Source organism: Cetorhinus maximus, chromosome 14 (genome assembly GCF_964194155.1).
Source record: "Cetorhinus maximus chromosome 14, sCetMax3.hap1.1, whole genome shotgun sequence".
NCBI lineage: Eukaryota > Metazoa > Chordata > Chondrichthyes > Lamniformes > Cetorhinidae > Cetorhinus > Cetorhinus maximus.
In genome coordinates this window covers 10,235,229-10,256,343 of record NC_135892.1, presented here as the reverse complement: position 1 = coordinate 10,256,343, position 21,115 = coordinate 10,235,229, and the positions used below count along the sequence as shown (strand labels likewise).

At 43.5% G+C, this 21,115-nt stretch overlaps 1 protein-coding gene across 1 annotated transcript in view; it reads right to left on the bottom strand.

Annotated features, from left to right (window-relative positions):
- The window catches only part of macrod2 (mono-ADP ribosylhydrolase 2), an 896,565-nt gene that overhangs the window by 46,114 nt on the left and 829,336 nt on the right, over positions 1–21,115 (bottom strand). Inside the window, exon 11 of the mRNA XM_078556471.1 lies at positions 9,171–9,257. Within this exon, the coding sequence (XP_078412597.1) occupies positions 9,171–9,257 (87 nt within the window). The remainder of the gene's footprint in view (positions 1–9,170; positions 9,258–21,115) is intronic.

Sequence of the window (21,115 nt, the reverse complement as noted above, 5' to 3'; positions counted from 1 at the left end):
AGCCACACTTGATGCGGTGGCAGACCGTCAAGCTATAGCCTTTAGTGACAGGCTAGCTATAGAAACAGGCATAAGCAGATGAATTGTCTGCCTCACGCACAGGGAAGAAGAGTGAAGTTCCCCCATTCCCCGTTCCAATCACTCAGAATTCAGCGAAGTTCATGTATTTTAAATATACCAACAGTTGCATTGTTGGCCAAACGACCTAACCACCCTGTTCCTATTGCTTATGTTCTTAAATGCGTTGTTTTCATATTAATTGAATAGTAATGAAAATAGCAACTTTGCACAACTGTGGTGCTGGTAAATAACCAGGCAATTGGATCGATATAGCAATCATGGTGCAAGTACCCACCGAGATCTGCACATAAACAGCGATGCTCACTTAGGTACAGAAGAATGAATGCTGCTGGATTCAGCAAGGTCAGCTCATTGATATACTTAGCATAAGCTTCCTGTGCATTTTCCCTGAGTCTAGGTTGCTAAATAATTGGTTGGGGAGCTGCTGCCTTGAGTTACAAGCAGCTGACCTTTATTCCACAAGAATTATCAAGTTTTGCTTGCAATGGAATATTCTGCAGGGAATTATAGGGAACACTCCCCAGGCTGCACTGATAATCCAGAGAAAGTGAGTTCAATTCCTATCATGGCAGCTTGAGAATTTAAGCTCAGTTTTTTCAATTTGTGTTTAGCAGGAAAGTGACAATCAGTTCAGCCATGATCTTATTGAATGACAGAGCTGGCTCGAGGGGCCGAATGGCCTACTTCTGCTCCTATTTGGTATGTTTGTATTGGTTTAAAAAGGAAAAAAGAACAGGAAAATAAAATGCCAATATTGGTGAAATCAGCTTGTTGTAAATCGGACAGGATGTAGGATTGTGGTCAATGGATTTATTATTTTCCACAGTCTGACAGCAAATCTTCAGCTGAAATGTTAAATCCAGGCCCCCACTGGTGGATGTAAAAGATCCAATGGTACGAATTCGAAGAAGAGCAGGGGAGTTATCCCCAGTGTCCTGGCCAATATTTATCCCTCAGCAGCAACATCACAAAAAAGAGATTATCTGGTCATTATCGCATTGCTGTTTTAAGGGAGCTTGCTGTGCGCAAACTGGCTGCTACATTTACTGCATTACAACAGTGACTACACTTCAAAAGTACTTCATTGGCTGTGAAGTGCGTTGAGAAATCCGGGTTAGTGATTAGTGCTACTCAAGTACAAGCCTTTCTTTTCTTTCAAATGACAAATCTCTTTGTCGCACTTAATGGACCTGCAAAGTTGTCGAGTTGCAGAACAAAGTGACCGTTCTCTTCTTTTAGAAGGGTGGGTTCTCTTTCTGCTTGGCACAGGCCAGGGCAAGCGATCAGGGGGAGATGGAATCTCAGGGCAGAATTTTGCCCTCACTGGGTGGGCACGGCGGGCAGGCCCAGGAACGGCCCCGAAGCCAACGGCCGCTTGCGATCGGGCCCAGGCATGGATTTCGCGCTGTCTGGCCAATTAACGGGCAGCCAGCGTGAAATGTGCGCTGCAGCGCTCAGCACTGCCGGGGTGGGGGGGTGGGAGGAGCGCGAGCGCGGAGGTGGGCGCGTTAAAAGCCGAAGAACTTTGAGAATAAAATATAAAGAATTTAAAAATAACATGTCCCCTCATGTGAAATTAGCTTGAAAAAATTTATTTTTATTAATCATTGATCGAAACCTCATCCCGCCTGTGGATGAGGTTTCGCAAAAAAAATCCAAAGGCTGCTCAGCCTTTTCGTCTGCCCGCCAACCGCAAGGTTGGACAGACAGCGAAAAATTTCATATTTAATTAGAACTTTAATGGCCTTAATAGGCCTGTTAATTATCAGCGGGCGCGCTGCTGACTCATGCGTATGCCCGCCGACCGAAATATCGCGCGAGTGCACATGACATCGGGATGCTCGCCTGACATCATCGCGCATCATTTTACGCTCGTTTGGGCTGGGTGTGCGCCCACCCGACAGACAATCGCAATGTTCTGCCCTGAGAACCAATGGAGTCGAGATAGGTTTGGGTCCCTTTCCGGGGCTGTGGAAGCAGTGAGCCTAACGGCAAACCAAGGAGCCCAAGGATTGGCAAGAAATTGGGTCTTAGGCCTCAGCTGAATTATTAGCATTGGCCACATCTCCGGAGGCAGCTTGCTGGCCCTTGGATTAGTCGCAGGTTGAGGGAGGTTGGAGTGGGAAAAGGCTGTGAAAGGGGGAAACTGCGACATCTGTGGAAGCGGGGGAAGTGCTACTACTCCTCCTGCCTGAAGATTTTAAAGAAATACTCAAATATACCTATTTATAACATCTGATGAAGCCTCTGTATTCATCTCATTCTGACCTCTTTAGCATCCCCAATTTAAATTGTTCCACCATTGGTGGCTGTGCCTTCAGCTGCCTGGGCTCTACAAGCTCTGGTATTCACCCCTACCCTCTCCACCTCTCTTCTCCTTCAAGACGCTCTTTAAAACTGACCTTTATGATCAAGCTTTTGCCAACCGGCCTAATATCTCCTTATATGGCTCAGTGTCATAGTTTGCTTTACAATGGTTCAATGGAGTCATTGTTTCAATGAAGAGTGCAGGAGGGCATGCCAGGAGCAGCACCAGGCACACCTAAAAATGAGGTGTCAACCTGCTGAAGCTATGACACAGGACTACTTGCATGCCAAACAGCATAAGCAGCAAGTGATAGACAGGGCTAAGTGATCCCAAAACCAACAGGTCAGATCTAAGCTCTGCAGTCCTGCCACATCCAGTTGTGAATAACGGTGGACAATTAAACAATTCACTAAAGGAAGAGGCTCCACAAATACCCCTATCCTCAATGAAGGGGGAGCCCAGCATGTCAATGTAAAAGATAAGGCTGAATCTTTTGCATAATCTTCAGCCAGAAGTGCTGAGTGGATGATCCATCTCAGCCTCCTCCAGAGGTCCAAGCATCACAGAATCCAGTCTTCAGCTAATTCGATTCACTCCACAAGATATCAAGAAATGGCTGAAGGCACTTGATACTGCAAAGGCTATGGGCCCTGACAATATTCCGGCAATAGTACTGAAGACTTGTGCTCCAGAACTTACCGCTCCCCTAGCCAAGCTGTTCCGGTACAGCTACACAGGCATCTACCTGGCTATGTGTAAAATTGCCCAGGTACATCCCGTACACAAAAAGCAAGACAAATCCAACCCGGCCAATTACCGCCCCATCAGTCTACTCTCGATCATCAGGAAAGTAATGGAAGGGGTCATCAACACTGCTATCAAGCAGCGCTTGCATAGCAATAACCTGCTCACTGACGCCCAGTTTGGGCTCTGCCAGGGTCACACAGCTTCTGGCCTCATTACAGCCTTGGTTCAAACATGGACAAAAGAGCTGAACTCCAGAGGTGAGACAAGAATGACTGCCCTTGACATCAAGGCAGCATTTGACCGAGTGTGGCATCAAGGAGCCTTAGCAAAACTAGAGTCAATGGGAATCAGGGGGAAAACTCTCCACTGGTTGGAGTCATACCTAGCAGAAAAGAAGATGGTTGTGGTTGTTGGAGGTCAATCATCTTAGTTCCAGGACATCACTGCAGGAGTTCCTCAGGGTAGTGTCCTAGACCCAACCATCTTCAGCTGATTCATCAATGACCTTCCTTCCAACATAAGGTCAGAAGTGGGGATGTTCGCTGATGATAGCACAATGTTCAGCACCATTCGCAGCTCCTCAGATACTGAAGCAGTGCATGTTTAAATGCAGCAAGATGTTGACAATATCCAGGCTTGGGCTGACAAGTGGCAAGTAACATTCGTGCTACAAAAGTGCCAGGCAATGACCATCTCCAACAAGAGGGAATCTAACCATTGTCCCTTGACATTCAATGGCATTACCATTGCTGAATCCCCCACTATCAACATCCTGGTGTATTCCATTCACCAGAAACTGAACTGGACCAGCCATATAATTACTGTGGCTATGAGAGCAGGGCAGAGGGTAGGAATCCTGCAGTGAGTAACTCACCTCTTGACTCCCCAAAGCCTGTCTGCCATATACAAGGCACAAGGCAAGATTGTGATGGAATACTCTCCACTTGCCTGGATGAGTGCAGCTCCAACAACTCAAGAAACTTGACACCATCCAGGACAAAGCAGCCCGCTTGATTGGCACCACATCCACAAACATTCACTCCCTCCACAGTAGCAGCAGTGTGTACCATCTACAAGGTGCACTGCAGGAACTCACCAAGGCTCCTTAGACAGCACCTTCCAAACCCACGACCACTACCATCTAGAAGGACAAGGGCAGCAGATACAAGGGAACACCACTACCTGGAAGTTCCCTGCCAAGCCACCCACCATCCTGACTTGGAAATATATCGCCGTTCCTTCACTGTCACTGGGTCAAAATCCTGGAACTCCCTCCCTAACAGCACTGTGGGTGTACCTATACCACATGGGCTGCAGCGGCTCAAGAAGGCAGCTCACCACCATCTTCTCAAGGACAGTTAGGGATGGGCAATAAATGCTAGCCCAGCCAGCAAAGCCCACATCCCATGAATGAATAAAAAAATGCTTCTGTGAAGCACCTTGGGATGTTTTATTACATTACAGGTGCTACATAAACATAAGTTGTCGCTGTTGATGTTTATCAGGAACTAATTTTGAAAAGGCTTTCAACAGGCCTTTGCCCTTCATTAACATATTCCAACTGCCTAAGGCCTGTTTTATGCCTGAGAAAGAAAGGATCCCAAAATTTTAGCAGAGGAACAATCAGAAAAACAGACAGAACACATATCAATTTCTACTGCAATGTTCCTGTGGCCCGAATGAAGTAATTACAAATGAGTTTGCCTCTAGGTTCAGACACGCACTGGATTTGAGTCCAGACTAAATTCCACCCCATCACTTCTCAGATATTTATCTGCCTTTGAATACTTGTGCAAGCCGCTGAGAAGCAGGAAGAGTACCTGGCTAATTAAGGGCAATCATGCAAATTGGTACTGAGCAGAAATGTGTAATTTGTTTTAACCATAGCTTTTTCTTTGTCTTTCCTTTGTGGAAACCCCAGGGATATGGAAAGCATATTGAAACATCCACTGCCTTTGGGAGCATGGCTGTCTTGTCTCTTCTTCAGAAGCAGCCGGTTCTACGTTCTCCATTTTCACGAGTAAAGCTCCCATGTCATTTACATCATTGCTGCAGGGCCCACGTGTGAGAGGAGGGAGATGGAGGATATTGCAGTCAATCGATATCGAAGCAGCAATAACACAGTAAACAGGCAGGAAGAGATTGTACCTCAGCAATAAACATGAGTAACAGCAAATGACAAAGTATACATTGATGCAGCAACTACAAGATTTACATGAAAACTTAACTGATCCAATCAATAGCTCAATACTCTACTGCTTTAAATCATACAAAACAGTCATCTTGTAACACAATGGATCACGTATTAAATAAAAGTGCCATGAAGAAAAACTGAACCCACACAGCAACTAGATAGATTTTAAAGATTATTAACAACACCCAATGAAAGAAGATATATATACTGGCACCACTATTCCCGGTCAGAATGGAATGAGCGGGTTGTCTAATGAGAAAAGGTTAGACAGACTGGGCTTGTTTCCACTGGAGTTTAGAAGAATGAGGGGTGATTTGATTGAAGTATATAAGGTCCTCAATGGTATTGACAAGGTGGACTTGAAGAGGATGTTTCCTCTTGTGGGTGAGTCCAGAACTAGGCAGCACTGTTTTAAAATTAGGGATTGCCCTTTTAGGACAGAGATGAGGAGAAATTTTTCTCTCAGAGGGTTGTGCAACTTTGGAACTCTCTGCCTCCAAAGGCGGTGGAAGGAGGGGTCATTGAACATTTTTAAGGCGGAGGTAGATAGATTCTTGTTAGGCAAGGGAATCAAAGATTATCAGAGATGGATGGGAATGTGGAATTCAAAACACAAACAGGTCAGCCATGATCTTATTGAATGGCGGAGCAGGCTTGCGGGGCCGAATGGCCTACTTCTGCCCCTATTTCATATATTCATATGTTCATATGAGTCAATCAGGCGACTGCACTGCTGTAGGCCGGCTGGATTGATGTCAGGTGCATGATTTATATTGTCCATCCTATCCTCCACTCACTGCATTCTGCTGGGGGGGAAAAAAAATCACCCTGCTTTTATTGGGAGAAGTTGCTGTAGTTTTGGAGTTCTATTTGCTGTAGTTTATGAGACCTTTTTTAAATAGACTGTTTGCTGAATAAATAGACTGTTTACTGTAAAATAGACTGTTTGCTGTGTGTCCCAACCGCCTCCAACTCACTAACTGCTATGGTGATGCTCTGTAAGACATTTGGAACATAACAGGCCCATATTTGTTTTAAAAAGGGAATTTGCTGAGAGATTTGAAGATCTAGAAATTGAAAACAGCAAAATGAAGAAAATAGTTGGATTGGAAGGAAATGTTTGGGAACTACATAAACATGCCCTACTCCCAACTAGTTCTGTCTAATTACCAAATCCTTAAATCACTTAGTAAAGAGATTTAGGGGAAATGGTGATGTAATAGTTATGTCACTGCACTAGTATTCCAGAGAGCCAGACTAATCCTCTGGGTTCAAAATCCCTCCATGGCAGCTGGTTGAATTTAAATTTAATTAATTTAAAAAAAAACTCTGGAATTTAAAGCCAGTCTCATCAATCTCATAAATTATTATTGATTATCATTTATCATTGATTGACTGATCTGGTTCACTAATGTTCTTTAGAGAAGGAAATCGGCTGTCCTTACCTGGTCTGGCCTATTTGTGACTCTAGATCCACAGCAACGTGACTGACTCTTAACTGCACTAGAGGGCAATTAGAGACAGGCAACAAATGCTGGCCTTGCCAGCGCCGCCTGCATCCCAGAATTTTAAAAAAAAGCTTACCTCATGTTCAAACATAATAGGGCTAATTTTAACCTCAGTCAGATGGGGCACACCCTCCGTCCTCCATCTACCAACTCTTGCTGTTGTGAGGCCAGAGCAGTATCCATGACCTCGGCCCACTACGGTTACCGAGTGGCTGTGGACAAGCCAACTCCTGTTTCTCCTTGATCTTCCCCACCCCCCTAACCCCGCTAGAAAATCAAACGCTTCCTGAGGCCTTTTTTTCTTGACTGATTCCTTGAAGGGTGACTGGTTAGGTTGCTTACTGTTGGTACAAGTGAGCAGAATATACCTCAAAACTTTCTATTAGGGTCCTATGTCTATCAGAGACCCTGATTTAAATACTTGGGCAGCCCATCTCAGGACCTTACGTCTCAAGATGGTGGGGGTCAGACAGCCATTCTCAGTGGCCCAGTACCATTTTCAACCAGAACAACCTGCATTTATATAGCGCCTTCAATGCAGTAAAATATCCCCAGGCACTTCCACAGGGACGATCATCAAACTAAATTTGAGTCACAGTGAGATTTTAGGACCGACAACCAAAATCCTGGTCAAAGAGGTCAGAGAGAGGCAGAGAGGTGGAGGGGTTTAGGGAGGAAATTCCAGAGCTAAGGGCCCAGGCAGCCGAAGGCACGGCCACAATAGTGGAGCAATTAAAATCAGGGGTGTACAAGATCCCCAAATTGGAGGAGCGCGGAGATTTTGGCGGGTTGTAGGGGCGGAAGAGGTTACATGGACAGGGAAGGGGTGAGGCCATGGAGGGATTTGAAAACAAGGAGCAGTGAGAATGTAAAATAACAAAAGGGCATTCAGCCCAACGAGCATGTTTTTCTACACACAATGCGCAGTCTGGCCATCAAGGCTCTGATTTTTCCCACCTCCCACTGACAACAAGGGAATCAATGTTTAACCTCACAAGCTATATAATTTGCTCTCGATCACCGATTTTCCTTTGCACAACACTATCACAGTTCCAGCTGTCACAGGAACCGCATGCCACATGGAATCATCTTCTATCTGCCCTCATAAATTGCAAATAAATAATTAATCAAGAGCAGAAATTAATGCTACAAATGACATTCAATCCCACTCACAATCAGATATATATTCAGTTTTTTAAATAAGTTAATCAACACATAGACAGTTCCACTCTTTTCACAAATCTGTAGAAAAATTATCTCTCATTTCATGTCTTGTTTAACGCTTGTTAATCCCATGCACACTTCATCTGGGTTCTGCATTCATTACTAGGTAATAATATTGTTGTGCTGAATTCTTTATTTTTTTTTCAGAAGCTTGGGTCATGATTTATTTTAATCTTCTCTCCAATGGAACATGCTCAGTTTTGAGAGTCCCTCTTCATTTCTGGCTTTCAGCAGCACATTCCAAACTCATGGTCTCTAACACCTAGAAGGACAAGGGCAGCAGGCTCATGGGAACACTACCACCGATAGGTTCCCCTCTTAAGTCACTCACTAGCCTGACCTTGAATCATATTTTTGGGTCTGGACAGAGTAGATAGGGAGAAACTGTTCCCGCTCGTAAAAGGTTCGAGAACCAGAGGGCACAATTTTCAAGTGTTTTGCAAAAGAAGCAAATGCGAGGTGCAATAAAACTGTTTCACACAGCGAGTAGTTGGGGTTTGGAATGCACTGCCTGGAAGTGTAGTGGAGGCAGGTTCAATTGAGGCATTCAAGAGGGCATTGGGTGATTATCTAAATAGAAACAATGTGCAGGGTTTCGGGGAAAAGGCAGGAGATTGTCACTAAGTTAAAATCCTCAGCGAGCCGGTGCAGACATGATGGGCCAAATGGCCTCCTTCTACACCGTAACAATTCTGTGATTTCTGTTCCTTCGCTGTCGCTGGGTCGAAATCCTGGAACTCTCTCCCTAACAGCACTGTGGGTGTACCTACACCATGTGGACTGCAGAGGTTTAGGAAGGCGGATCACCACCACCTTCTCAAGGGCAATTAGGGATGGGCAACAAATGCTGGCCTTGCCAGCGATGCCCACATCTCCCGAATGAATTTTTAATAGCTGCATGACATTGGAATAAAGTGTAATGTGTGTTCCGTGAGCCTCTAATAATCAGTTCCAAATCCTTCCCCTCCTTTTGTAATGACAGCATTGTGTCCCAACTTCCTTTTCCAATAAGCATTATGTTCCCACTTCCAGTTGTAGGATATAAACACATGTACCACGTTACTGGGGTACTGTTTAGGGTTACATATTGCAAATAAAATTCTCATACCTTCAATCTTATCATCACTCTTCTGTGACAATTCTTTATTTCTGTACTTCTTTGTAGTTGGGGAGTTTTCATGCAGATCTTCTTCATCTGAAGAGCAAAAAGAAATAATGCAATCACTAGGCCTTTGACAAGCTTACCTTTCCTTTATATTCCCCTGTCATGAACATTAGTTTGTTGAATCAAGTCTGTTGCTTGTCTACTGTCTGAATTAGACAATTGCATGTTATTTTCTAAGTGCCCATGAAGGACACTTCAGCTGATTACTGCAACAAGGAGCATCTCTTGTAGGCTATCCTGTCAATCACACTCCCAGAATATAACAACACAGCATTAAAACTCTTCATGGAAGTTCTTAAACACGAAAAACGTTAATGCTTTGCTCAGAGAAACAAATGGCTTAAATGTCCTGAAAGATATGCAGCACATTATTAGAGGCATGAATAAATGATGATATATGTTTTCTGACAACAAATCCCAAAGCATAGTCTATTACTTCTTAGTAACATAAAACTCCTGAACAAATGCTTTATCCCATTTGGATTTGCCAAAGCTGGAATTAATGGATGAAACTAAATACAAATTAATTAAACCTATATCTGGCAAGCTACAAATAAGAAGAAAATTGGAAAGAAATGTGCCACTAGGTGGCTTATTGATGATATGTTAATATATTCTTAGTGTATTAATAATTATATCGTCCAATCTAATGATGTATGGTCTGTTTCCTTTCCTTAATTATTTTTTTATAAGTGGGTATTATGGTGCAGTATTGAAGGAGTGCTGCACTGTCAGAGGTGCTGTCTTTTGGATGAGCCCATTAAACTGAGGCCCATCTGCCCTCTCAGATGTACGTAGCCCATGGCACTATTTTGAAGAACAGTGGATCTTTAACCGAAGATCTTAAAAGAACAGAAGCAGGCAGAGAGATTTAAGGAGGAAATAGCAGAGCTTAGGGTCTAGCCAGCTGAAGGTATGGCCAGCAATATTGGAGCGATTAAAATCAGGAATGCTCGGGAGGCCAGAATTGGAGGACTGCAGACGTCTCAGGGCGTTGTAGAGCTAGAGTGGTTACAAAGATAGGGAGGAGCAAGAGCATGGAGGAATTTGAAAACAAAGATGCAAATTTTAAAATCGAGGCATTGTTGGGCTGATGCAGGTCAGTGAGCACGTGAGTGATGATTGGAAGGAACTTGGTGCAAGTTAGGAAACAGGCATCAGAATTTTGAACGATCCCAACAATCATAATTTTCCGAAGAATGAAAAACGTTTAGTAAAGATGTGAGGATTGTTATATTTCAAAAAGGCTATAGGTGAAGAATAGAATTGGAGCCTATCTTCACACGCTTTTATAAGCATTTATTTAGTGTTAGACATTACAAGCATGCACTTCCTAACCCAACAACCACAGTTTTAAGGGGGCAGAAGTGAATCCCAAGTTAATGACCATATTAATAACCACATTCTAATGCTTGCTGTCCTACCAGTTCATTAAAAAAAAATCCTGCACATGACCAAGAAATGCACTGGTGGATGACAGGGTTATCTGAAGATTTACCCCAGACAAAATAACCATCTATATGTGCAAGTTAGGATACAGGCATCAGAATTTTGAACAATCATCAGGTATATCGTGTCATGAACTTGAATGGAATCAAAAGTCTGAAATCTGTACTTGATGTATGAGAAATGTAACTGAATATAGAACGATACAGCAGAGTAGGAGACCATTTGGCGCATCATGCCCATGCTAGCTCTTTGGTAGAGCTATCCAACTAGTCCCACTGGCTTGGTTTTTTCCCCATTACCCTGCACTTCATTCTCTTCAAATATTTATCCAACACTCTTTCGAAAGTAACTATTGAAAGTGCTTTCAGCCAGCGCATTCCAGTTCACAACAACTCCCTGCATAAAAAAGCAAGTTTCCTCTGGAGCTGCTGGTTCTTTTTGCCAATTAGGTCAAACCTCTGTTTTCTGCTTAGAAAAAAACATAAGCATCATAATCTCAAGTAATTCTGAATTCATGCAACTTTATGTAGGGTGAGGTGAAAGAATATTATGGTCAAATAGCTAGACCAAATATAATGGTGGTCTGATGAAAAGTCACGACCTGAAATGTTAACTCTGTTTCTCTCATCATAGATGCTGCCAGACCTGTTGAGTATTTCCAGCATTTTCAGTTTTTATCAAATTTCCAGCATCTGCAGTAATTTGTTTCAAAATGTAGTAGGAATTTATTATGAAAACCTGAAGCTCAATATCTTACTTTAAGTCCACATACTTAAAGGCATAATTTGCCTGTCTCCAGAGCAAGCAGTCATTTGTTTATGAGGATGAAGTTATGATGAAGTTATTATGGGAAGAGGGGCTTCTTATGAAGAAAGGTTGAACAGGTTGGGCCTATCCCATTGGAGTTTAGAAGATTGAGAGGTGATCTTATTGCAACATATAAGATCCTGAGGGGAATTGACAAGGCAGATACTGGAAGGATGTCTCCACTTGTGGGAGACTAGAACTAGGGGACATAGTTTAAGGATAAGAGGTCTACCATTTGAGAAGGAGATGAGGAGAGTTTTCTTCTCTCAGAGGGCTGTTAGTATGTGGAATTCTCTTCCCCAGAAAGCAGTGGAGGCTAGGTCATTGAATTTATCCAAGGCAGAGTTAGATTTTTGATGGACAAGGGAGTCAAGGGTTATGGGAGGCAGACGGTAAAGTGGAGTTGAGACCACAATCAGATCAGCCATGATCTTATTGAGTGGCGGAGCAGGCTTGAAGGGCTGAATGGCCTACACCTGCTCCTAAGTCCTATGTTCCTTTGTTCCTATACCACCATTGGTCCTGGGGTTTGGCAAAAAGTCAACAGATATCTTCAGCCCCCTCCTTTATAAAGCTGGACTTCAGGGATAGTTCTTGGATGAATTTTCATCTACAAGGGAACGGAAAGCTCGAATAGCTCCTAGGCCAACTCCAACGCGGATAGGTTTGAGGCTGCGCTTAAACAAGTGTTACAGATAAACCAGGGTTGTTGAAATGTTGGAGTTTATAGCTGAACAGTCAACCCTACCCCATAAAATAAATCTCTTCTGTATGACATTATGTGCCTCCTGAATAGATGAAGATATTCACTTGACAGTTGTTTCTTACAAGTGTAGAAGCACGTCCACAATGTCCTAAGCACAAATGGACTTGATTTCACCATCATTCTACAATAGTGGATTTGACATCTGAGGGCGCTTAAACATATTGGAAGATCTTGACGAGTGCAGTTGTTGGGCAGGATTTTCTGGTCCCTTCGCTCCTGCCCAAAGTCAATGGATTTCTGACTGCTCTCCAAAGTTTCCGGTCCAGCCTGGGACAATTTCCGCTGTGGGCGGGACTGGGGAATCCCAGCCAGTGTATGTTCAGGGATTTTAAAGAATCCATTTATTTGGGGCAATGATCTTTAAAGGATTGTTTGCTTCCTGAGAAACAGGCGGTTAAACATTAATCGGTGGGCTTGCAACCAACGATAACGTCGAGGAGGAAGTTGGATCTCCCTGCCAGCTCTGGGTACGATCTCAGCACAAGTATGTTCTGTTGATGTCTGGTTCTAAAAGCATTCCATTTCTCTATCCTGGAGCTGAATGCCCAAGTTTCTAGGAGGGGGATGTTTGTCATCAGGGTAAGGGATAGTACACTAAACAGTAACTTGGTGTTATTTACAAGTTATCCCCTTTGAGATCAAATTACAGCTTATGCTGACTCTTGACTGACCTCCATCCATCTATGTACTAATAACGGGTGCAGTGGCTGTGCTGAGAAACTGAGCGTCCAAAGAAAATTGATGATGGCACTCTCTGAAATGGAAGTCTGGCATAATTAGCAACATAAATAATACTGTTCCGCAGGGGGTAATTTTATACATGGTTATTTCCCTGTGCATTTCCCTCAAATACATTTAGGTCTGTAGATAATTTGTAACTTTTTTGATTGTGGTACAGAGACTATAGGACCAGAAAATCTACCCAACGATCTAAGATTACTCATAACTTGTGCATACTTACCCAGGGGAGAGGATAGGAGCAGCAGCCCTTAAAGGGCCTTAGTGTACAATTAAAGGGATTCAGCCACTTTAAAAAAAAATACCATTGACAGGATGTGGGCATTACCTATCCCTGATTGCCCTTGGGAAGGTGGTGGTGAGCTGCCTTCCTAAATACAGCCAAATAGCTCGCTAGGCCACGTCAAAGGGCAGTTAAGAGTCGACCACATTGCTGTCGGTCTGAAGTCACTCATATTGACCAGGCCAGGTAAGGACAGCAGATTTCCTTCCCTAAAAGACATTAGTGAACCAGACGGGTTTTTATGACAATCCAGTAGTTTCTTGGTTGTTGTTCCTGACACACACTTTTTATTCCACATTTATTTAATTAATTTAATTTAAATTCCCCAATCTTCCATGGTTGAGATTTGAACTCATGCCTCTGAATCATTAGTACAGGCCTCTGCATTGCTAGTCCAGTGACATAACCACTATGCCACTAAAGGTGCCTGCAGATCAAAACCAAAAAGAAGGCAAAGCAAGTGTGGGGACAGGAAACGGAATTGGTGGGGCAACAATGAAGCAGCTTGCGAAGTGCAGGTGCTATTGCATGAAGTCAATGTGAGGAGGTCCACCCTACTTGAAGAAGTGTCAGCTCTCAGTTGGCAGCCCTCTCGCCTCTCAATCACAAGGTTCATGTTCATATCCACTCCAGCGCTTGAGCACAAAAATCAAAACAGAAACTGTAGTGCTGTACCGAGGGAGTGCTGCCCTGTCAGAGGTGCCGACTTTCAGAAGAGACATTCAACATAGGCCCAATCTGCCTGCTTGGGTGGATGTAAACGTTCCTGTGGCACTATTCTGAAAAAGAGCAGGAGGAGTTTTCCCTGGTGCCTTGGCCAATATTTTTCCCTCAATCAACGTCACAAAACCAGATAATTATCACATTGCTGTGCGTGGGAGCTTGCAGTGTGCAAATTGGCTGCCGTGTTTCCTACAACAGTGACTACACTTTAAAAAAGTACTTCATTGGCTGGAAAACACTTTGGTGGTCATGAAAAGTGCTAAATTCAAGATATTTTTTTCTTTTAGAAAAACACCAAACCTGGCAGGAAGTTCAGCATTATGGCCTACAGAAAGTTCTAATCGAAGCAGAGCGGTTAATTTGGGTCTTTGTTTAGGTGTTCAGACAAAAGAGGTTTCCCTATGTCTAGGAGCAGATGGCATTGGCCAGACAAAAGAATTTTCCTTCAGATTAAATGGCCTCGGGCGTTGCTTTGGAACTAAAAGCAGTCTTATGACTGAGAAAGCATTTTGTAATAAATCCTCTGGTTACATGTTATCATGCTCAAGTTCCCAAGCTGACAGTGACAACATCTCTAAGACTGATGTGTGTACCTGAGTGACATCTTTAAGAGGGGGTCTAAGTGAGCAAATTAGTCTTTGATTGGTTAAGACACTTGAAGTGGGATTTACCTTGTGGTAATCTAAGGTATTTAGCGTCAGGCTCTGTTCAGATAACGGGAGGAGGTTCTGAATGTGTGCAGAGCAAACGTCAGAAGACTCAAGAGGGCTTTTAAAAATAGGAAGAGTGTTTAACAAAGTAAAGCATCAACAGCATAAATTGCCAAGCAGTTTAGAAAAACAATATGGTGTAACAACTGAGTGGAAAAATTACAGCACATCGCGTGAGGCACAGCCACTTTTCTGAAGTCAGCAGCATTGTCCAATGTCACAGCAGCATGCAGTTACAGAACGAGAGATCTGATTTTCATGCTCATATCACCAAAGGGGCGAAACTGGTCCTCAATGTTAATGCAAAACGGGCAACTAGTTTTCCCAACTTTCTTTTCCAGCGACTCCAACCTGTTGACGATTCACTGTCATCTGTTTTGTCTTGTCGCCAATTTCAACCTCCGAGAAGCAGCCGAGCGTGAGAGACCAAACGGTGACACACTGAATATAGACCGCAAAACACACCAAGGCCATTTTGCAATCTTGACATCAAAAATAGCTCCATTATGTTGCTACTGAGCAAAACCCAGCTGAAGCAGAGAAACTAAGAAGTTTACAATTAAGCTGCTGCTCTTCTTCCACAGATTTCAATTCTGCCGCTAAAAGTCAACTTACATCTGCTATGACACCTTGTAACTGTATTGACCATATCACTGCAAATGTAGCTAGATAAAATAGCATTTAGGAATACACATCTGTGTCTGCCTCCTTCTTTAATGTCTTTGACAAGTTAGAGTTGCACTTTACTTCAAGTAATAGATGAAATTTAGTGCAGAGAAGTGTGAAGTCATTCGTTTTTGTAGGAAGAATGGGGAGATGCAATATAAAAGATACAATTCTAAAGGGGATGCAGGAACAGGAGGACCTGTGGGTATATGTGCATAAATCACTGAAGCTGGGGGGGGTGAGGTTGAGAGCAGTTACGAGAACATACGGGATCCTGGGATTTACAAATGGGGACTTTATAAATAAAGTACACAAACAAGGAAGTTATGATAAACCTGTATAAAACACTGGTTCAGCCTTGACTGGAGTATTGTGCTTTTAGGAAGGACCTGAAAGCTTTAGAGAGAGTGCACAAAAAAATCATGAGAACGCTTCCAAGGATGAGGAACTTCAGTTACGTGGATAGATTGGAGAAGCTGGGGCCGCTCTCCTTGGAGAAGAGAAGGTTGGGAGGAGATTTGATGGAGGTACCGTGTTCAAAATCATCACAGAATCTTTATAATACAGAAGGAGGCCACTTGGCCCATTGTGTCTGCACCGGCTCTCCGAATGAGCAACTCACTGAGCACCATTCCCCCGCCTTCTACCCGTAACCCTGCACATTTTTCCTTTTCAGATAACAGTCTCATTCTCTTTTGAATGCTTTAATTGAACCTGCCCCCACCACACTCTAAGGCACTGCATTCCAGACCCTAACTACTCGCAGCGTAAAAAAGTTTCTCCTCATCACACTTTTGTTTCTTTTGCTAATTATATTAAATCTGTACAAAGAAGGGTCTAGACAGAGTGGACAGGGATAAACGTCTCACTGGTGGAAGGATCGAGAATGAGAGGGCACTGATTTAAGGTGATTGACAAAAGAAGCAATGGTGACATGAGGAAATCTTTTTTACGTGGCGAGTGATTAGGGTCTGGAATGTGCTGCCTGACAGTGTGGAGGTGGAAGATCTGATTGTGCCTTTTGAAAGAGAATTGGATTATCATCTGAAGAGGAATCAGTTGCAAGGCTATGGGGAAAAGGCGGGGAGTGGCACTAGATGAACTGCTCTTGCAAAGAGCCAGCACAAACCTGATGGGCCAACCATCCTGTGATTCTATTCTATGGTGGTGTTCCCGTGCACTTGCTGCCTGTGTGTTTCTACGTGGTCAAGATCACGGGTTTGGAAGATGCTGCTGAAGGAGGCATGGTGAGTTGCTGCCGTGCATCTTTTAGATGGTACACACTGCTGCTACTGTGTACTGCTAGTGGAGGAAGTGAACATTTAAGGTGGTAGATGGAGTGATCAAGCGGGCTGCTTTGTCCTGGATGGTGTCAAACTTCCTGAGCGTTGTTGGAGCCGCAATCATCCAGGCAAGTGGAAAGTATTCCATAACACTTCTGGCTTGTGCCTTGTAGTCAGGAGATAAGATACAGAGGGATCTGGGTGTCCAGGTACATGAATCACAAAAAGTTAGTACACAGACATAGCAATTGATTAGGGAGGCAAGTTGAATGTTGGCATTTATTGCAAGGAGAATGGAATATAAAAGTAGGGAAATTTTGCCATAGTTGTACTAGGCGTTGGCGAGACCACATCTGGAGTACAGTACCGTGTACAGTTTTGGAATCCTTATCTGAGAAAGGATATAAATTCATTAGCAGTTCAGAGAAGGTTCACTCGACTGATACCTGGGATGGGGGTGGGGGTTAGCTTATGAGGAAAGATTGGACAGGCAGGGACTGTATCCATTGGGGTTTAGGAGAATGAGAGGTGATCTTACTGAAATATATAAAATGCTGAGGGGACTTGACAGGGTAGATGCTGAAAGGATGTTTCCCCTCGTGGTGGGGTCTGGAACTAGGGAACACAGTTTAAAAATTAGGGGTCAACCATTTAAGATGGAAATGGGGAGACATCTTTTCTCTCAGATGGTCATGAGTCTTTGGAACTCCCTTCCCCAGAGAGTGGTAGAGCCGGGGTCAATGAATGTTTTCAAGGCAGAGATAGATAGATTTTGACTAACACGGGACTCAAAGGTTATTGGGGATGAGCAGGAATGTGGAGTTGGGGTCACAATCAGATCAATCATTATCTTATTGAATGGCGGAGCAGGCTGGAGGATCTAAGTGGCCTACTCCTGCTCCTAATTCGTATGTTTGTATGTACATATGTTCGTATGTTACCGCTGCAGAATTCTCAGCCTCTGACCTGCTCTTGTAGGTACAGTGTTTATATGGCTCGATAAACAATCACTTTCATAAGTGTGAAAAACTGTAACGTCAAGAGTATGGACATAGATATCAGTAAGGGGCAAGTACTGACTGTTCATGGGTAACACTATTATTTTAAGCAGAGTGAGAAAATTCCTAACATATTGGGAGTGCAATTAGTGCCTTATAACAGTAAATAAATCAGTATCTTATGAACAACTTTAATTTACTTCTTGTTGTAACACCTTTGCGCAATATGTACTTTTAAACAGGTTTTTCTTGGTTCCTGTAGGCTGATCCTCAAAATAGTTGTTTTTGGAAGGTAATTTATTTACTCCAGACAAGAATGTAATTCATTTACCAACCCTGGAGGGTTTGGGAAAAATGAATTTTCACTGAAGTCATCAATTCTGCTATGCCAGGCCAACTGGTATTTAGTGGACAGGCTACAAATAGAATCTTAGAATGATACAGCACAGAGGAAGGCCAATCAATCTGTCATGCCTCTACTAGCTCTTTGAAATGCTGTCCAAATTAGTCCCACACCTCAGCTTTCTCCCCATAACCCTGCAATTCAGTCCTCTTTGAGTGATCAATTACCTTTTAAAAAGTCCAATGGAACCTCTTGATTCTCCAACCCTTTCAGGTAGTGTGTTCCTGATCCTAGCAATACTCTGTGTGAAAGAATTTCTCCTCTTTTCGCATCTGGTTCCTTCGCTGATTATTTTAAATCCAAGACCTTGTGGTTTGATCAAAATCCTGGAATTCCCTCCCAAACAGCACTGTGGGTGTACCTACAGCACACGGACGGCGGGACTTCAAGGAGGTGGCTCACAGCCACCTTCTCAAGGGCAATTAGGGATGGGCAGTAAATGCCAGTGACACTCACATTCCACAAATGAATGAAAAACAAGGAAGTGGTTCATAAAATGGACAGGTGGGGGTGGGTTGTGGGACATCGGTTGTGATTTTAAATCCCGTCTGCCAAGTGGAAAGTGGGCAGGAAGGGCATTAAAATCTGAGTGACATGTTGTGTCATGTGGCCATATACGCTGCTGCTTTTTTTTTGGTAGAGGCACCTGTCTGATGTCTTATAAATAAATGTAAATTGTAAATGTAAAACTAGAATACTGCGTGCTCTAAGTTTTGGTCCCCTTACTTAAGGAAGGATAAACTTACATTGGAGGCAGTTCAGAGAAGCTTCACCCAACTGATGCCTGGGATGACGAGGTTGTCTTATGAGGAAAGGTTGGGCAGGTTGGGCCTATGCTCATTGGAGTTTAGAAGAATGAAAGGTGATCTTATTGAAACATTAAGATCCTGAAGGGGCTTGACAGGGTGGATGCTGTAAGGATGTTTCCCCTTGTGGGGGAATCTAGAACGAGGGGACACAGTTTAAAAATAAGGGACCTCCCATTTAATATGGAGATGAGGAATTTCTTCTCTCTGATGGTCATTAGTGTTCGGAATTCTCTCCCCCAGAGGGCAGTGCAGGCTGGGTCATTGAATATGCTCAAGGCCGAGTTAGACAGGTTACTGATGGACAAGGGTGTTAAGATTTATGGGGGACTGACAGGAAAGTGGTGTTAAGGCCACATCAGATCAGCCATGATCTAATAGACTGGCAGAGCAGGCTCGAGGGGCCAAATGGCCTACACCTGCTGCTATTTATGGTGTTCTTATGGGACCCTGTAATGTCAATCGTGTCCCAGTGCAATTTTAACAGCCAGCTGATTGGAATGTTCATCCCAAGATGTTCTGTTCAGTGAAACCTGATGCACACCCAGCAGTATAAAGAAAGAAAGACTTGCATTTATATAGCACCTCTCAGGTCCTAAAGTGCTGTCCAGTCAATTAAGTACAAGAAAGAGTTAGAGAAATGTAAAACTTATGTTTGTGGTGACCTCAGGCTGTTGGGCTCGGGGGCTCAAAGGAAGATTGAGTCAATGTTCCTGTGCTCCCTGCCAATTCCACCTGATCAGCCCCTCTCTGGGAGGGGATGAGCCCCTCCCTCCCTCCCTAGTACCCCAACCACCCCAGAATTTAGATGGTGGCCTCTGGGCTTCCTGATCTCAGCAGGCCTGTGAGATGCCCCGGGCCATCTATTTCAGGAAGACAGTTGGGCAGCAAGATTCAGATGAAGCCAGGTTGCACCAATGGACTGGGCTTTCCCACTGGAACTCCCCCAGAGAAAGTCCTCCAAAAGGATTTTTGTGACAGAAATGGAATGAAGGAAAGGCTTTTGATAAAAGTTTTGCTTCCAATCAAAAGAATGGTTCAGTGAATTAATGATACTCTTCCTGAGAATTCATTTTTTAAAATAATAATATGCTTTTGTTAATACGAGCAATACATAATAATCCTTTGCTTGTTATAGATTATGCAAGTCTACAAGCTCAGAGGGTCAGGAATGTGTGGTTTAATTCCTGATGCACTTTATGAAATTAAATTCACTTCCGGACTCTGCAGTAGGGTTGCAAACTGGGATTGGGTGTATTCCTGGAGGTGTTATCACATGACCTATTGCTGGTAACTGACCCACCCCCACACTCCTACCATTGGTCCATCCGAGTGGTGCCCACCTCCCCAAGGCCAGACAGCCCATTATTACCCAATTTGTTACCTGATTGGAACCGACTTGACTGTCAGTGAAACTGCCTCTTTTCCCCCAGCTCTGACGTTTTTTTATAGCCAGCGAACAAAGGTGTTCAATGAAAATACAATTTTTAAAACTCCCCTATGATTTTTCACCTGGAGTTCTGTCTCTAATTCCTGGAGAACTCCAAGGCAATCATAGAACCACAGAAAAGTTATAGCACAGGAGGAGGCCATTTGGCCCATCTTGTCCATGCCAATCCTGGAGGGTTGGCAACCCTACTCTGCAGTCTTGCTAAATGTGCCAAATATCCCACTATCTGTAAAGTTGAAGCCTTTCAATCACTGATTCAAACAGTCAGTGTTTCACCAAAGCTACTTTGGGCCTGGAACACTGCACATAAAAGGCAGGAGTTTGATACCAGATTGCAATTTCTGAGGCTCAGCTTTGATCAAGCTTTACCGCACTGTAATGCAGCACTGATGTAGCTGACCAGTTGAGAGACATGATTATTCTGTTCATGGCCAATAGGTTAGTACGCAAAGGAAAAATGGTGACAGATTTAGTGTCCCAAAGCTTTAATACGCAAATCCATTTGTTACAAGTGTACAGTTTGCTGTACTTAACAGGGAGGCTCAGACATTTTTCCACACCTCCCAACCCTCCAGGGTTGACCTGGAATCTCCAGGAATTGAAGATCAATCTCCAGGACACTGCTGTGTGCAACCCTGAAGAAAAAAAACATCTGGACATTTTTTTGGAACATTTTTCTTTACCAGATATAAAAATATAGAAAATGGGGAAAAATGGCTGTTTGACTGACATCATCCAATTGGTTAATGAGTCTTTTTGCTTTCCAATTGGTGTGGAAGGCAGTGTGTCACAAGGATGGAGGTTTT